Genomic DNA, 19,159 nt, shown 5'->3' on the forward strand with positions numbered 1-19,159 from the left:
AGATTCAAGTTGCTTATAAGCAGGGATTATCTAAGATTTGCTACCAAATAATGTGACAGAAGCGTAACTCAAAAATAACGTCAACTAGGACAGGTGCAGATAGCTGTTTCTGTTTTATTTAAAGTTAGATTGACTCCTTGCTAAACTCTGCCTCTTTCTTACTTGCAGAGCATTCCATAGGAGTGAATTTCTTAAAAAAAAGTTTCATTTTCAGTTGAATGTACTCAAAGTGGTCAAAATTGTTTGGATATTTTATTTTTAATGTGGGCTGGAATGAACTGTGACACTGAAGAACTTTTTTCTTTAAAAAAAACTGTAAAGGTAAAAGCTTCATTTGAATGAGATAACATTAGTGTAACATTTCTACAACACACTCACTACTTGAGAGAAATTGTTAATTACACAGTTACATGTTTAATAACTGTGAAAACTGCAAATCTAAATGGAGGAAAAAAAGCTTCTCACAACCAACATTTGAACGTGACAACATTAGTGTAACGTTTCTACAACGCATTCACTACTTTCTTTACAGATATTAAATTACAGAGTAACATTATTAAAACATTTGAAAACTGTAAATCTGAACTGAAGCAAACAATGCAAAGAGAAATATCTCATTTGAAAGCGCTAACATTAATGTAATGTTTTTACAACACATTCACTACTTTCTTCAAATAAAATATTAAATTAAGCAGTAACCTGATTGAAAATTAAAAAACGCACATCTAAATAGAAACAAATGTTTCTTGCGGCCAACTGCAAAGACAAAATACCTTGAAAGTAATAACATCAGTGTAACATTTTTACAACATATATTTTTCAGTACTTGTTAAATTGTTAACTGAAAGTTTCAAATCTGAATTGAGGTAAATGATTCTCAGTTAACCACAATTAACCACAACATTACTGTAACATTTCTACAATGCATGCACTACTTTGTTTAAAATTGAGAATTCAATTCAAATTTTCAGTTTTCAATTTTATGTTACTACATAATTTAAAAATTACTTATGTAGTAACATGACTAAAAATTGAAAATTTGTATTGAATTCTCACAGTTAATTACAAAGTGAAAAGCTTCATTTGAAAGTTATAACATTAACACATTCACAACTTTACTTTAAGGGGACCTATTATGCAAAATTCACTTTTATAAGGTGTTTGAACAACGATGTGTGTGAGAACATCCGGCCTATAATGGTAAAAATCCACTCACTCATTTTTTTTATTATTATTATTTTTATAATTCTCATAATTCCAAAGCAGTCTCTTCAAACAAGCTGATTCAGATCCCCCCCTACAATGACGTAATTTTAGGGAGAAGCCCCGCCCACAGCCAGTGACGATCTACCCAGTGGTGTAAAGTATTTGAGTAAATGTAGTTACTGTACTTAAGTATTTTTTGGGCTGCTTTGTAGTTGTACTGAGTATCAAAGATTTTAACAACTTTTACTCTCTACTTGATTGCAATTTTGAATAAGTAAATGTACTTTTTTTGCATGGCACCTAACTTTTTCTGCAGCAGATTATTTCTGCTATAAGGAAGTGATATCGCCATCTAAGAGCATTGAAGGTACTAAATCTTGTGCATTTTGCCCTTACTCGCCCAAACTTGTCAACAAAGTTAAAAGTTAAAACATGTAGTTGCTGAATGTGTGGTGATTGATTTATGAGATGAGGACATGACTGCAGCCGGTGATGAGGCCGAAACCAGCTCATCCAGCGCATATTTTATTTATCCGCTATATTGATTAGACCTATTTGAAGGATATTGGTTTATTGCCTTTTTGTGCACTTGAGCTTAACTGAAACTTGAGAGTTTGTAGAAGTTTAAAAGGCAGTTGTGTCGACCTCGGTTTTATTTTGATTTTTGAAAATAAACATGATATCTGATCCTTCAAATCAACTGTTTCTTATTTTCACTGCATTTCTCTTAGGTGTTGAGGACTAAGTGGATCTTTGAGCCTACATTTAGTACGAGTAAAACACTTAAGTACTGTTAAAATCAGATACTCTAAGACTTTTACTCAAGTGGTATTGGAATTGGTGACTTGTAACTTGTAATGGAGTCATTTTCACTGTAAATGTATGTGTACTTTTACTCAAGTATGGGTTTCAGGTACTCTTTGCATCTCTTTTGGATCTACCTTATTAGCATAGACACAGCCCTGAGTGAGAAGTACAAAGTCCACCATTTCTGTATCCTCACTGCAGCAGCTGGAGTTTTACAATGTCTGTGGCAAGAGGCATTACAAGTGTTGTGTTTTGGGATGTACTAATGCACGTTAGTCTCCATAGACTCCTGCCATCTGAGTCACTTAGACAGCAGTCACTGTGGTTAAATTTAATTTTTAATGGAAATGTCCTGAAGGAAATCGCTAAAAAAACATCTCATATGTTTGCGCCAATTTTGCACCGGACTGCAACACAAACAAGGGTCTTTTCAACGCTGAATTTTCAAAAAGGTTGATTCTGAAAGATGGGTCAACGCCAATGCTTTGTGCGCAAACTTCAGATCCAGACAAAGTAAGTATCACACGTCATATGTTGTAAGTCCTTCCAAATTGTCTTTCTGAAAGACCTTGTTGGCACTCTGTATGGCTAATGTTGCTAAAGCTACCACTGTCTCTGCCTGTTTTCACTGATGCTGCCCTCACGTGCTATTAGAATTATCGTAAATACGAGTTTCCTGGTTAAAAATTGCACATGAACATTTGAAGTTGCCCACTTGAATGCGACAAGCTCGTAATCACGACTTCAGAAGTGGGAATTGTGAAATTTATGATACCAGGTGAAGACACCGGGAGACAAGTGCTTTGGCGTTATTTTATATATATATATAATATATATATATAATTTTTTTTTTTTTTTTTTTTATATGCGTCTGCGTAATTCATAAAAGCATTTATTATGCCCAGTACAGTCAGATGACACGACTAAACATATAAGGCTGAACACCGCAGTTTCTGACATTTTCAGTGCGTGAGATTGTCCTGTTTTGTTGTTGCTGGAGTATGAGCTCTTAAAGCTCTACCTTGTTCTTGAAAGGTGGCTGGGAGCCACATCTCATTTGCATTTAACCCTCTACCGCACGCATTATGATAAATCTATAAAAAAAAAATATTTGACTCTTTTTCTTTTCTTAGAATGGCTTAACTTAAAGTGCTGTAAAAATATTATTTTAAGGTTCTTTATGATATGTTGCCATATGGCAACAACGTACAATAGTGGAAAAACTTAGAATAAGTGTAAGTGTATATAGTTCATATTTTTCCTCAGAAATGTTGTTTGTATTGAATCAATTAGTGCTATTATAAGTTTTAGTAGTAATTATAAACAATACCTTATGCTTATTTTCCAACATCTTGTGTTTTTCCTTTCTCTTTTGCTGAATAATGCTTTATATTCTTTAAATTTCACCTTTTTTCTGTATGAAACTTCAAAAAGCATTTTTTTTTCCAAAGGTGAGACACATGTAGACATCACATTTGGTGCTCTTCACACTTACAATACACTTACAGCCACTTGCACCTGCCTTTTTGAGACACCATGATAGGAAAGTGGTAGGTCTGGGCCAGTATACATGGCTGTGATGGCAGATCTCTGATGTTGATTTAATCCATAATACAAATGTGTAGCAAATTAGCTCAAAATAAATATGAATAATTAATCATAACTAGTTATAATTAATTATTAATATTTTAATCAGTCAATAAAATTAACTTAATGTAATAAAATTAATATTACAATCAATTAACCTGTTGTTCAATGAACACACAGTGTTAATTGTTTATTAACTAAGAAATGTTCATTTCCAGGTTATGGGAAATAACAATCTTATTCTACTAAAAGCCTGTAGTCAGGACCGACATGAATAGGGACTCCCGTACATGAGCGCAAAACACGGACAACCTTACGTGTGACATGAACAAGACTTTATTAACTAGACTAAACACTTAAACTACTCTAACATTCACACACATACATGCATACAGTTTACCAAGAGAGAGAGAAAGCAGAGTACAGGAAGCAAGAAGTTACAGCATTGTTGGACATTCAGCAGATCAACAGCCTTGAGCAAACCATCAGTTTAGTTTTAACAGGCCCTTCTTTAAAAGGGGTAAGGATACTCAATGTATCCGATAATGAGACTAAGTTTGATACTTGCATGTCTCTCCAAGTTGAATTAAAACTGTCCTGATGCAATTTGTGGAGGCTCCTGTTGAATCTTTGCTGATATTTTCTTGACGAAAGAGAACCGGCTGGATTCAGAGGATCTTTGGTGAATGGAAGGTCTAGGCCGAGGCCTGGCACAAGCTTGGGGTTCCTTAGAAGCTTCTAGCTTCTTAAAGCATCATCTTGACGTCAGCATTCATCAGTAAAAGAGAAGAAGAGGAGGAAGAGCAGGAAGAGAGGGGGTTCCTTGTGATCAGTGAATATAAGGGGTGAAGATGTCACACCCTCTTGAGGTGTCTGAGCCAATAAGGAGTTCCCCTTTCAGAGGGAAGTTTTACGAGTCTTTGTTCTGTAGCAAGATATTAGCATAAGACACTGGATTGGATGAATGAGAGAATAACCTTCTAGATTCTTATAATACTAATGTGTCACAGAGTTAGTAACATGTGACATAAATTACCAAATAGGAAATGAAAGTTGGAGTCCGTAGATACCAAGCATGCTGCCAATGTGATCTCAGTTAACTATACATTTGCAACTATGGAACATTAATACCAAAATAGTTCAAAAGAGAGAATTAATACATAGAATAAAGCCTATAAAAGGAAAGTCATGAGATGGGAAACTTGGATACATGTTTATACATTTCCCAAGTGGTTATATAGAGAATACATAGGATTAAGAGAGTTTATTTGTCCTTCTCAGGAAGAATGAGTCACTAGTCTCTCCAGAATTCTTCTGGATCATAAAAGTACCATATAACTGTAACAGGACACCTAGGTTGGCCTGTGTGCTAGCAACATTGGGATGCTGGTTACAGTTTTAGGGGGATGAGTTCAGAGAACTTTGATAGGGAGAGTGAGTTTATGGGTAATTCATTAAATACAATGAATAATTGTGTGGCTGATTGGTCCAGACGTTACAAATGCCATGGCAGTCCTTAACATACGACTAATCAACATTATATCACTAGCATTAATGTTTTTATTGTTACAGCTTAACAGACTGCAGCTGATCTTTGCTAGCTATCTACCCTATTATAATAATGTCATTCCATTATTGCGCAGTGTTGCCATATGGCAACACAGACATTTTCTCGATTTACCAAAAACTAATTTCATAAAAACATTTTTGAGTGGTGAATATGTCATCATACCTTAGCTGAGATGATGTTAACATTTTTTTTGTGAATGTGACATGGGCGGGTCCTTGTTTGTTACTGACGTTTTAGTTTGCTTTCAGCAACTACCGACAAGAGATGGCAGTCTGTCAGATATCGCGTCACAGAAAAAAAATGCATGTCATGTGACTTAACCAAAGCACATCATTGGCTAAATTAAGGTCTTCTCTTACCAATAAAAAAAAACTAGAATGTTCTCTTAAAGAGACGGTGGCAAGGAAATGAACATAAAGAGTATGTTGCCATATGGCAACACTATGCGGTAGAGGGTTAAACAAACAACACACAAAAACAGCGCATTTTTGCTCACCCCCAAAAAGTGGCACTTTGAACTGGGTGTGTGTCATACGTGCTGAAAAGTGAAGCTGCGGGCTCTTTGATCGCCTCCCTAGTGGCTGGATGCAGTACAGGTCATAAACCCCACCTCTCAATGCAGTCGAATGAGACTCCAGTGAAAACTTAAAAATAAATTCTGCTTCAAATAAAACTTTCTGAAAGATGGTTTTGGTCATTTAAGGTAGTTGTTATCACGCTGATATATATTCAATTGTTCGTTTTTGTGATAATTTAGATTTTAGCTAGCAATTTGCTGCTATAAAAACGCGGCGTGTCGTCATGATTCACGGTTGATTGACAGCTTGTCTGAGGACTGTCAGAGCTTCGAGGGGAGATTGAAGTTGTATAACTATTAATTTTCGATTTCTTTGTTATTTACAACCAACAAAATGAGCTGTTCAGCAGTAAACTGTCCTAACCGACGTTTATCTACTGAATTTGCTGTTTCAAAAATATTATTGCTCTAGAAACTGAATAGCCTATTATTTTATCATTTTAAATTGTGTATAATTTTTATAGTCTATTTAAAATACATGAATGATGACGCAGTCGTCTGGGCGGAAGTTTGATACCGTGACTCTGCCTCCGGGCTCCACTGATGATTCCTTCTGCACATGTCCATGCTCCAAACTGTTTTTTTTTTTTTTTTGACATATTGCGTAACGTGTCAGCGCCCATTCGTCGGCCCATTTTGGCTTCAGTTCAGGAAGCGGCGTTGCGTCGTCCATCTTTTTTTACAGTCTATGCTTTGAACATGTTTTAAAAACTGATCTGTGGGTTATTTTGAGCTAAAACGTCACATACACACTCTGGGGACATGAGAGACCTTTTTTACATCTTGTATATTGGTACATAACAGGTCCCCTTTAAAGAAACTGTTAAACTACACATGATTAAAAACTGTGAAAACCACACATCAGAATTGAGACAAATTATTCTTACAGTCACCAGTAAAAAAATAAATGCCTTATTTGAATGCACTTACAAGTGATAACAATACTGTAACATTTCTACAATGCATTCACTATGCTACTGTTAAATGTAGGGAAACTAGAGGAGAACAAGGAAAAGAAAATTAATGTTTTCTGGAACACTTTGAAAAGTTGTATTTACAATTCCGTTGGGTGATACAAGTAGCTCAGAAATTGCACACTTTACCTTTAAGAAAGCAAATAGGGTCATATTTCATGTTTTTTGTTAAAGTTTCATAAGGAAAAATTCAATTTGCATGATTAATTTTGAACTCCTGGGAATTTGAATGTGTGGCTCAGACTATGTACATTGAAGATCCAGTGCGTGTCATTTCCTCTAGAGGAAGTTTGAAAAGGCTACGGATCTGTCACCAGTAACCTAGATGGCACTACAGCATGCTCTGGCAGGATCCCGCCTCTCTATCCTCTGTATCTGTCTAACACCACAAGAAAACAAATGTTCCTTTTGTTCGCCCAGATCAATTTTCACCTTTTAATAGCCTAGTGAGTAGATAGTTTCATTAGATGGCTAGGAGCTGTTTAGTGAGCCGCGGCATTGTGGCAGTTGTCAAACCCTTTTACCTGAGGTTCCTGGCCCTTGTTGGAGGCAAACATGAAAGCAGGTTTAATAACAACTTATTTTAGCTTAATCAATCAAAATAATTGAAATAACTCCTTGAACAGAGTTGTAAATATGTTCGTTTTACTAAATAAACTTAACGGTCATGGCGTGAAAAACCTAATTTGCCTTGATCTTTTGACATATAAGAGGCCTTTGTACCATTCAAAAATCCTGCAAGTTTCATAGCTCCTCATTTTTAACAAAGCATTTTTTAATCAAGCTCCAAAAATGGCTTGTGTGATGTCATGTATCATGTGATGTCACATAGGCAAATACATCTGCATATGACTGCCTCCAGAGCAAGACACCATCACACCACAGTCCCCATAATTTTCATTTTTGGGATTTTTGGGTGAACTATCCCTTTAAATCCCTATCCCTGAAATGACACTGCTACCTTGATTTAACAATGCTAGGACCTTTTATTCTGTCCTCCTGGCGAGAGCAAATGTTTGATTTCAAGAGACAATTGACAATTGTATTGAACCCACGCGACCTGTATTCAGTGGATGTCCTCCTTCAATGTCTCACCTCAGCAAAACAGAAAAGCTTTACAAAGGCTGAAAGATGTTTCCAGCGCTCTTAAAACACAGCCTCTACTTCAGCTAATGCACTTTCATGAATTTTTCAAAAGTCAAACAAAGCCTCCATACTCACATATCTGTGTGAGCCGTCGTAATCACACCTCTCGATGTGCCCGAGACTGCCGTCAGAAAAATACAGCTTTTCGGCTTTGTGGTCGATGGTGAGTCCATTAGGGGTGATGACATCCACGCTAACAATAACTCGGATGTTCCGGCCAGTTAAGGTCGACCTCATGATGCTCGGCCTCTGCTCATTCCAGTTAGTCCAAAACATCAGGCTAGAAGAGTGCAAACACACTGTTGTCACAAACTATTTCTACAATAAAACTGTGAGCCTAAAGTACTTGGACACCTAAGTCACTAGCTACGTTTCCATCCACCTATTTTTATGTGCGTTTTGGGATATCGGATAAAAAGAAAAGAAAAAAAGATGCACATAAATTCTAAAAATGCAAGTACTTTTCTCAGGACTAACATAACTTTTTTGAGCAGTTCTTCAAATTTGACAAATTTAAAGCATAAATGTTGGCTGTGAATGCCGCAATAAAATTACACATTTCGTATTACAAAACAGAAGAAACAATTGACCCTACGCCGGGAGTTTGATTGACAAGCGATCTAACCAATCAGAACACTGCATCCGCCATTTTGTCCGACAAAGCAGCAAGTAGTTAGAAGATTAACCTCGGTGGAGTTAAACTTGAAAAATTGTGTATATTGACATCTTTCCGCATTTGAAACAACATTGATTCTCATGTTCATTCATGTTTATTTGATGTTATAAATGGACTAGTAGTGAGAGATGATCGGTTTAAGAGCCTCTTGAGCTGAGGCGCTACAGCAATCTGTCACGACCATACACTCTTAGCCCGGATTTTATATTTACTTAAACTATGTAATTACAATATACTTAAAATATTTAAGTTTGATTGCATTACTTATAAAATATAAGTATATTCTACTAAATTGTGGATGTAATTAGAATGTGTTAATAAATTTAAGTTAAATGCACTTAAATTATTAAGTTTTTCTCCTGACCACGCCTCTTACACATTGGTTCACGGCAGGTAATGAGGCCATTTTGTCGTGGTGTGTGTGAATTCAAGGAGCTGTTGATGAGAAGTTGGAACATTTGTTTTGGCAAGTTCTACAGACATATTTTTTTTCCAAACATTTGCCTTTTTATCGTTTCCCCCCCTGAGAGACTGTTTGTGAGCAGTGAAAATCGTTTGTTAAAGTTTAAACGACGGAACTGTTTTCTCCGGCTAGCTATGTTCTCTCGCGTGCGGTGGATCACCGTGCATGAACCCCTGATCTGCGAGTTTGACGCGCGTTATTTCGTCGTTTGTTTCTTTTTCACACGAGGAGCTGTTGTTGGGTGTGTAAACTTAGTTTGAACCTCTGGCAGTCGGCGAACACCGCGGCCGGCCGCGCCCACGCCCGCACCCGCGATCCCAGCAGAGGAGGGAGGATGAAGCGCGAAAATGGTGAGTGCAATAATTTAACGACCGTGTTCAGTTTTATTTAGACACGGCTATTGATTGAAAGATTAAGTTAAAGTTAATTGACGAGTTGAAAACAAAAACCGATGGATATACTGTTTTATCTAGGTTCATAGCTTTCTTAACAACAGACTATCTTGTTTTGTGTTGAAGGTCAAGAAGAGATGCTTTGGATTAGAAGTGTAAGTATTACCCTTATAACTGTGAAAAAGCTCAGCTATTTAAACATTATAGGCTCAAACAATAAAGTTATACAAGAACAGAACAATTTCCTTGTTTACTGGAACATATGTACATTTATATCACACGTTATGCACAATATGTACACTTATACAGCCTTCACTAAAACCCCATATCAGCTGTATGTCATGTGGGTTTACTGAGACCTGTTCTTTGGCTGATTATTTTATTAATCTGCATACTGCACAGTGAACAATTACATGTAAACCATAAAATCAAGTGCCATAATCAAGACTTTAACTTTAATGTTTGCTCCTCACAGAAAAGTTGTCAACGACGAGCCTGACTCCAGCCTTCAATGGCCAGCTCTTTCTACAGTAAACCAGGTATGTATTGATGCATGGAGTATTTGACAATACCATTATCTGATGCATTATTATATGATAATGTCTTTGTCGATCTTTGTCTTCCTCTACTAGGTTGCAGCTGACAAGGATTCATACAGGCAAACTTCAGTGAGAATTGTCTGCGTTGAACTATAAAGTGCTCAGCTAAACCCATCATGAGTGAAGATCGTCTTGGAAGGATGTTTGGTGATGGATGAACCGACCAACCTCAGGACTTCTGTGTCCTTTTTTCTGACTGATTTATGCCCTGCAACTGGACTACCCTAACTGTATGAAAAATACTTTATATTTTATTCAGCAGGTAATGCTCAACCTAGGAAAATGTGAGCTGGCACCTAAAATTGAATACTGCCACTATTGTGAACTCAGGAGTGTGAACAAACCATATAGTTTTGATGCAATTTGTTGTGATTCTTAACAATAAGCTGATTTGTTAAAACTATTTTTTTTCACGTTTTATAAGGAAATGTTTTCAGGACATAAAATGTTGTATTTTGAATTGAATTAGAATAAAACATAAAATTGAATTAATGTATTTTTTATTTGCTTTTTTTCTTAATTTTGTAGTTAACTAGAAGTTGCTATAAATTAACTTGCTTAGTACATTGAACTTAACTATACTATGTGTAATACCTACAAAGTAATTAATATTACAAAACATTTTAAGTTAAATGAACTTGAATTTTTAAGTTCACATTACTTAATCATTACTTAATTTTTTTAGGGCAACCAGTTTCCTCAAATTTTTTAAGTAAATTCAACTTATCCGGGCTAACAGTGTAGTCACGACACATTAAAGAGCAACAAGATGGTTTTTATTGAATTTCTTTAACAACTACACAGTTTGGAAGCTGGGACTTTATTTAATATCATAAGTATTAGAAAAAAGAAACAAGCGCACTACCGTATGAGGTGCCAGTCAAAAGAGATGAATTCAAATGTACATAAAAAAGGGATATATGACCGCACACTCAACTTGCGAATAATTTGCAAATAATTTATTAGCGAAACGTTGGCTAATAAATTATTCGCAAGTTGAGTGTGCGGTCATATATCCCTTTTTTATATACATTTAATATCATAAGTAACCTGCTTTGTCTTTTCTGTCGACGTGTTGTCAGTATCCTCTTTGCTCTGCGATTTTTCACTGCGTGTGGCGTGACAGCGCGAAGGCTTGTCGGACAAAGCAACAGTTACTAAGGGGGGCGGGTGTTTGCGAATGGTCAATTACGAGAATGATCAATAGCGTTACTCATAGGTAATTTTTTCATAATTCATTTAATTAAATTAGCAGCCCTTTTCTTTAAATGCCATATTAAAATTTAAAATTTTGCATAAAAAACAGAGGGTCTTCTAAAAATAAAATGTACACCCTTGATGCTACACTACACTATGCTAATAGCCTCATTAAAAAATGTATTCATCTGCAATTATAATCAAAAAGGCTACAGCCTAATAGCATCAGCCTTTTTTCTTTTAACATGGCAGAAAAAGACTAGTCCATCGAAGGACGAAGCATGTCCTTGTGTTTAAGACGAGTGTGCTAGCTTGGTATGTGACGGCACCTTGCAGTGTCAGCCGCTAGTGCTGGCATGTGACTCCAAGCTGTGAACTTTGGCAGCTTTTGGATCGGTGGGACTTCTTGCTGACAGCAGCAGTCACTTATTGCTGTGGTAATGCTCTAACAGGCTAATGCAGTGACTGCTAAAGTCCAACCAAGTGTTGTCAAGGTATAAAATAGTGAAATGTTCCTTCGAGAACAAAAAGCCATGTTCATGCTATGGATAAAATATAGCTTACTGTGCTTTAAACCATTGAAAAGTCACATAAGAAATATGACAGTGTGCAGAAACCAACTTCCTACTCGGAACAGTGAAGAGAACACTTGTAGAATCCTTCTTAATCCTGTTTTGTGTAAAACACAGTAAATTATCCTGTTTATAATCATACACCTGAAGAACACAAGATAAAGTTAGCATAGCATTGTTTACCCTTAGCAATTTGGCAAAAGCTGATGTTGGTAATTTTGTATTTATTTATATACTTGTTTCATACATTAACATCTGACATAAATTAGGAATATCCCACATCTGACTTTGAATATAATTTAGCATAAAGTGGTGGGGAAGTCAATTTAAATGTCTTTAAATATTTTATAATTCATAAACAAGGATTCTCAACTGCTGTTTAACAAATATTTACTGTGTAAAACAGTAAATTATCCTGTTTATAATGGTACACATTTGGAACACAAGCTAACATTAACATAAGATTGTTTAGCCTTAGCAGTTTCACAAAAGCTAATGCTGGTATTGTCATTTTTTTATTTATATAGATCACTTTTCAAACATCAGGCAATGGTACTGGTACATGTTGAAAGTGTGACATAAATAGCAATAAACCACATCTGACTTTGAATATAAATTAGCATAAAGTGGTGGGGAAGTCAATTTAAATGTCTTTAAATATCTTATAATTCATAATCAAGGGTTCTCAACTGCTGTTTAACAAATATTTACTGTGTAAAAACCCAAAATCTGTCACAAATTCATGATTTCAGAAAGCAGGAATCTAAATACTAAATCATCTAAATAAATCTAAATGCTTAATGCAATAAACAACAATCACACATAGTAAGAATGACCAAAAAATATAAGAGGGGGAAAAAAAAAAAAAAAATGTTGTAGATGTCAAAAGTTATGTCCATTCAGTCAAACTTTGTGGCACAATTTCATCTAGATTAGCAAAGTAGTGTGGTTTATTTTAATGAGAATGAACAGTTTATAATAATATGAATATATTTACTTCAATATATACATTTGATTTCTCTTTTGTATGGATCACAATTGATGTCTAATGCAAAACCTATTTAAAAATCACTGCGCTAGATAACAAGGGGGTCAAACAAAAAGGCCAATTGTGAACAGTTCAGCAAGGCAGCAATTTGCCCAAGCAGAAAAAAAGTAAATGCATAAATGTGCAACTTAATTAATGTTTTCTAATTTGAAAATGAAAGGAAATGGCAGACTGAGATCAAGTTTGGAGATTAATACCACATTTGCCATGAAGCTCTGTAGCACAGGGCACAATGTTTTCAAATCTGAATATTTATAAAGCTCATAACTCACTGATGTAAAATTAATACTCTGTATGTGGGCTGGCGCCTAATTACTATGAAATAATTAGAGGATCCCTCCCTTCATTGACCTTTTGGAAAAACACCCCTCAAAACAAATTTATCAACATGGGTTATTTTGAGGAAAGGTGGAGTCCAGAAACATTTTGACATTTACTCTACTTTAATGAAAAGTACATACTTTTGGACTTTCAAGCAAAATAAAACCCCTAGTAATCACTAATCAACTGCAGAAACAATCAGCTATGAAAATTACATCCAACTGGCTTTATTTTGGTGAAAAAGGAAGTACTAATTAAAATTAAAAAAAAGTTCCTTTCGAAAAGTCAAAGGTAAACTTCAAGACTTACTTCTGACATTCGTCCAGAGTGAGGACGTGCGGATGGTCCTCTTCGGACAGAGAAACCACTGTGTCTCTGTTGAAGGCGTTTGGTCTGGTCTGGTCAACGTTGTGGCGGGTGACGGTGGCTGTGGTGGAGCTCGTCCAGTAGAGAACGTCCCAGCCTCGATGGTACGCCAGTCCCTCCACAGATCCGACATCTACAGAAGGGGACGCCACATCAATGCTTAACGCTCAAGTACTCTAAAGGAACGTGCAGAAAATGACCTACACCTTCAAACTGCTTAAGGTCCTGAAGGCCATAAAACCGGATGGCAGGCAACAAACTCCACAGGTTCTTTCAGAAGTGATTCAGAAACAAGAAAAACAGACAGATGGTCGATGTGAAAAACAGTTATGTGTCAGAAAAGGTCAAGTTGTGTTGTGGAAATCAACATCAATACTAAATCGACACCTTAAAAAATACACCTTTTTAGCTCTTCAAAACACTGAGAAGTGCTTGACTTTGTGTGTGTGTGTATCTTTCTATCTATCTATCTATCTATCTATCTATCTATCTATCTATCTATCTATCTATCTATCTATCTATCTATCTATCTATCTATCTATCTATCTATCTATCTATCTATCTATCTATCTATCTATCTATCTATCTATCTATCTATAACATGTTTAACGACATTAAGGATTTAACAACCACCAACGCATCTGCCTGATTTGATACTAATGTAATTTTTTATCGCTATAGTTTCAATATTTTAATGTCCTAGGTATTGGATTTTGAACCATGGTAAAGATATTTGTAGCCAGATTTCACGATTCTTAAATTCATTTTGAGTGCTCGATTTCGCCAAAATATTAAATAAAAAGAAAAAACATTATTAGACCGTTTTCAAAGGCTTCATTTAATAAACAATTTAAAAGATGATAATACAGCATAACATAGTGCTACCATACTGTATATAAGCCTACACTAACATAGGAGAATACTTGTTTCTGAATGTCTGAATGAACGGTTTCAAAATAAACGTTTAAACCAGGGGCGGTTTCTACATTAGGGCAATTGGGCAACGCACCACCAAAGTGAGAAAGGGACGGATTTTTCAATCACATTCAACCACAGAGTTACGCTAGCTGTCACTGCTAGGCTGTTTGTTCTGCCTCTGGATCATGCTCTGGATATAGTCCAATCAGCGTCGAGTCACGCTCTGTGGAGTACCGCCTCTTTTTGGGCGATTTCAGCCTGGTCGAGATTTGCCCCGAGTGCTCCCATAGACTTCCATTCAAAAAACTTTTTTTTTTCGAAATGCAGGCACTGCAATGCATTCTCTATGGGTTCCGGGAGGGCTAGCACTAACGTGCTTTCGTCATCATACGTAACCTTAACTTGTGCAGCGATTGGTGCAAACAAACATACCGCTATTAATAATATTGCTGAAGTGACATCCAATAATATCCTCAGTGCATGTTTACATTTCACAGGTATATTCTCCATCTGCAAATGTTAGAAAGTCGAGAAAATATTTCCATTTTGCAGCCAGGCGTGGACGAGCCTTCAGCAAGCACAAACTTCCGTGAACGAGCGCTGCCGCGAGTATGCACGCCAAACAGACGGTGTTCAATCTGAGTCAAATACATTTTGCTAAAAATATTTGTTGTTGAAAATTTGTTTTTGTTGGCGAACATAATTATGCCATATGTAGAATTTCTAAAATACAACAGTGTATTTGTACAATAGCAGTAACTGTGTAAAGTGACTGTTAATAGGGTAATGAACATAATAATAATTAGTCTGTTCTATTGTTTTTATTTATTTTCATTTTTAGTTTAGTGTATTTAACTTCTGCTTTAAAAAACATTTCGTTTTTAGATTGTAAAGTTAGAATATTAGAATATAGCCTAGGCCTAATGTGATTTGACCCCCTTTTTTGCACATAATATTTCATATAGTACACAGTTACATTCATGTTTGGTTTTTATAGCCTTCAATATGAACATTGTTTCTAGGACAATCTTGGGCAGAATGTGAATAAAAAAAAAATAAAAAACAAATTAAATACAGATATATATATTTTTAGATCCCAGCCCTATGGCATGCTTTAAATATAGAATTTTCCACTTTTTAGATAATCAATAATGATACATGATTATATCACTTGTTAAATGATTATATAACAATTAGCCTATTCATTCCTGCATTTATATATTAAAAAAAAAAAATTGTGCCCCACCAAAAGATTTTTGCACCAGCCGCCACTGGTTTAAACCCTCGCTCTGACTCTGCATGTTTTGATAACATGTTCTTGTTGAAGAAATTACAGTGACTGCAGTATTTATATAATAAATATGGACAAATATTAAAGATTAAGTGCATATTTGAATTAAATGTTGCTTGGCCAATACAGGCCCGGATTAACACAGTGTAGTGCCCTAGGGTAACCACATTTGAAGTGCCCCCCCACACCCCATACAAATTATATGCTAGTGATGAATATGTCATACTAAATATCTTTATTTCCATCATATCCATCATAAAAGGCATATACAGTATGAGGACTACATGCAAAACCATGTTAAAAAAAAAATAAGCAAGCCCAAGAAAGACTGTTGCAAGCAACCAGCAAAAAACACACACTGAACTTTATAAGCATCTAGCAACCATCTAAAAGAGAAAACCAAAACCGTTCCACAATTTCAAATCGACAACAGTGTCACATATTTGACGAGAAATAATGGTAACTAAGTCTTACCCAAGCAAAAAATCTTTTTTCTAGAATTTGTGCATGCAAAATCGTTAATTCTGCCTTCACCTGCTATTGTAATTATTGTAATTACGAGGTTCCTAGGTAAAAAAATAAAAAAATAAAAAAATAAAATAAAATTGCACATGAACATTTACATATATGTGTAATCATTTTAAGCATATTGTATGTTTTATACACAGCGAAAATTGCCTGCATTTGACCGAGATTACAGAATCGTCAGCCACTGACGATAGCACTGTGATAGTTGTAAGTGCATGGGACTCTACATAGGCCTATAATTTTGGCTTTAATAAGATTTTCCAAATAAATAGGCAAGAATAAACCTGGGGCCTATACCATGATGGTGGATGAACAAACTCAGGGTTATAGGATTAGTTTTGAGTTGACAAAACCAAACCACTCCAATCCGGTTTTGTTGGTACCATGATGCTGATCATCAACTTTCTCTGTCAACTCAGGCTTTGATCCTGAGCTTGTGGAGCACGTGCTCATGAATCCGTGACATCAGTGGCAAACAGCCAATCACATGCCTAGCAACATAAATAAACTGATTCACTTCTCGCGAGAGAGTCAGCGTGATTCAAAACTCTTTAGCTGAAAATGAAGAATTTAAATGCATTTACATTAATGGAAAATACTTGTCTGTGAAAGAGGACAAATAAAAGAAATGATCATTCTCTATCAGTGCAAGTGAAAGTTGTGAAGTTTAGGCCTATATTACATATGATCTATATATATTAATATTCATTGAAACTAAGTGCTTTATAACTACTGTTACACTAAACTTGCGTGTGTGTAATGGATTAATAAAAATATAGATCATATAATTATACAAATCATATATAAATTATATTATCATTAAAACCAGACAATTTCATTGTTAAATATTTGTTTTTACTATATAATGACCTTTAATTTGGAGGAAGAGAAACTGGGGGAGTGACTTTATTGTGTTGAGTGTGTCAGTGTCACTTAGTTTACATCTGATTGGTCCAATTTCGGTTTGAGATCTCTAACCCAGAACATAACCTGCCCCGGAGCAGGTTAGCCGTGGAGCGTAAGTTACTATGGCAATGAACACTGCTAAAAGTCAAGTTACTTTCATGGTACCTAAAACCCAGGATTGGCCCAAACTAATCTGAAATTTACCAGGCTAGCCAGCTAATCCAGCTTCATGGTACCCCTGGTGTCCTCCATGCAGTGGCATGCACAGACCGCCATGAGGGCAGGGGCGAAATCGCGTTCTGGGGGAGGAGAGATGGGAACGCGGGGGCACCACGATAGAGACCTACATCGGATGGGACGGATTTTTCAGTCCAGCACCCGCTCCCGCAGGATTCAGTCCAGCTCTTTTATGCAGCACTGGCATTTTGAGTGGTGAGAGTGTTCTAACATGAACACCTGATTGTGTTGCATCTCCATTGCGTATCAGAAATCAACAGATACGTCTGTGATTGGCTACATTGCTCAACACTGCAAACACCAGTTATAATTAGAATCTCGCATGCTTGCGACTGTAAATCGTTTTTATTTTATATTAGTTGTTCTTGTTGCTTTTTTGCAATATATGAATAAAAATTAGTTTTTAGATATTTTATGTTTAAATATTTCTATTTTGCGGGAGTACCGCAAATCATTTGATTCTCCCGCAACCCGCACACGAGTAGTGTCTCACTGCCCGCGCCCATCAAATCTTGTCCCGCGCCGCACTCTGTTGCGTTGGGTCCCGCGGGAGTGCTCTACCGCGAGTGACCGCAAAGGGCACTTTCACTTTCGCGATCAAAGGGGCAGGGCTCTTTATATTCTCTCTGTATATATTGTAACTGTTAATTTTGTATCCATATCTTTCCAGCTAAATAATATATATATACAAAACATGATTTTTAAAAAAAAGTCTAGTCATTATCTTAATCACTTTGTGCCCCCCTATTGGCTGGTGCCCCAGGGCACTCGCCCAATCCCATCTATGGATAATCCGGCCCTGGGCCAATATTAAAAAAAGGATTTGATCATGCCCTAAAAACAATAGCAAGAAGTGTAACGACAATAATCACCTAGTCGCTGGTGCCCTCTGCAGGCATTTGATTGTTTACATTATATATTACATTATGAATTTTGACAGTGTTGTTAAAAAAAAAAAAAACATAAAATAACTTGCTTTTGTTACTTTCGTTGAAACATTTATTACTGCCTCATTGTTATTATATAGCCTATGTATTTTAAGTCATTTTAAAGACTTGTTTGCTTAGGTTTATTGATTTTGTTGTGGGGACATAATGAGACAGTTTTGTTTAGGGTTACTGATTTCAGCTTACATCTCTGCTTACATCTCTGCTTGTTTGCAATGCAAAAGTAAATAAAGATCTGATGTTTGGAAAAAAAAATAATAATAAAATAAATAAATAAATAAATAAATAAAAAATAAAAAAGTGTTTTCTTTGCTCAACAAACACTATGTCTATAAAGACTAATGTTTTACGTATTTGAATAGCAGAGAAGAGTCTTTCCAAAAAAGGACACAAAATAACCAAATGATATGATTTCATATAATTCATACATTTATGTAGGCTACACCAAGAAAACAAAAATCACAGCAAAAAAAAACGTTTCAGAATTCACAGTGTATAGTATGTGCAACAGCAAAGAGCTTATTTATATTTTTGACAAGTAAAATTGCGATACTGAACAGGACCACATGGAAAAAACCTAAACCAACCGCCTTGACCTGCATACTAAAGTACACAGCAAAATACACAGGAAAAATCCAAACATTATGCTGAATGTGTGTGAAAAATGTTTTTGTGCACAAATACAATCTGCGATCAGTGTGTCGAGAGCGGTCATACATGATTTGTTTGCGCATCAATATAACAGACTCACGCGTGCTTCTGTACGTCACCGCAATCATCCTTACTTTGATTGCAATCCTCATCCATCAAAACTTTCATAGCAAGAAGCTG

At 35.9% G+C, this 19,159-nt stretch overlaps 1 protein-coding gene across 1 annotated transcript in view; it reads right to left on the reverse strand.

Annotated features, from left to right (window-relative positions):
- Positions 1–19,159, reverse strand: part of lrp1ba (low density lipoprotein receptor-related protein 1Ba) — a 297,751-nt gene that overhangs the window by 104,384 nt on the left and 174,208 nt on the right. The window contains exons 42-43 of the mRNA XM_067398603.1: positions 13,445–13,634; positions 7,943–8,147 (exon numbers count right to left, since the gene is read on the reverse strand). Of these exons, the coding sequence (XP_067254704.1) occupies positions 7,943–8,147; positions 13,445–13,634 (395 nt within the window). The remainder of the gene's footprint in view (positions 1–7,942; positions 8,148–13,444; positions 13,635–19,159) is intronic.

Source organism: Chanodichthys erythropterus, chromosome 10, assembly GCF_024489055.1.
Source record: "Chanodichthys erythropterus isolate Z2021 chromosome 10, ASM2448905v1, whole genome shotgun sequence".
NCBI lineage: Eukaryota > Metazoa > Chordata > Actinopteri > Cypriniformes > Xenocyprididae > Chanodichthys > Chanodichthys erythropterus.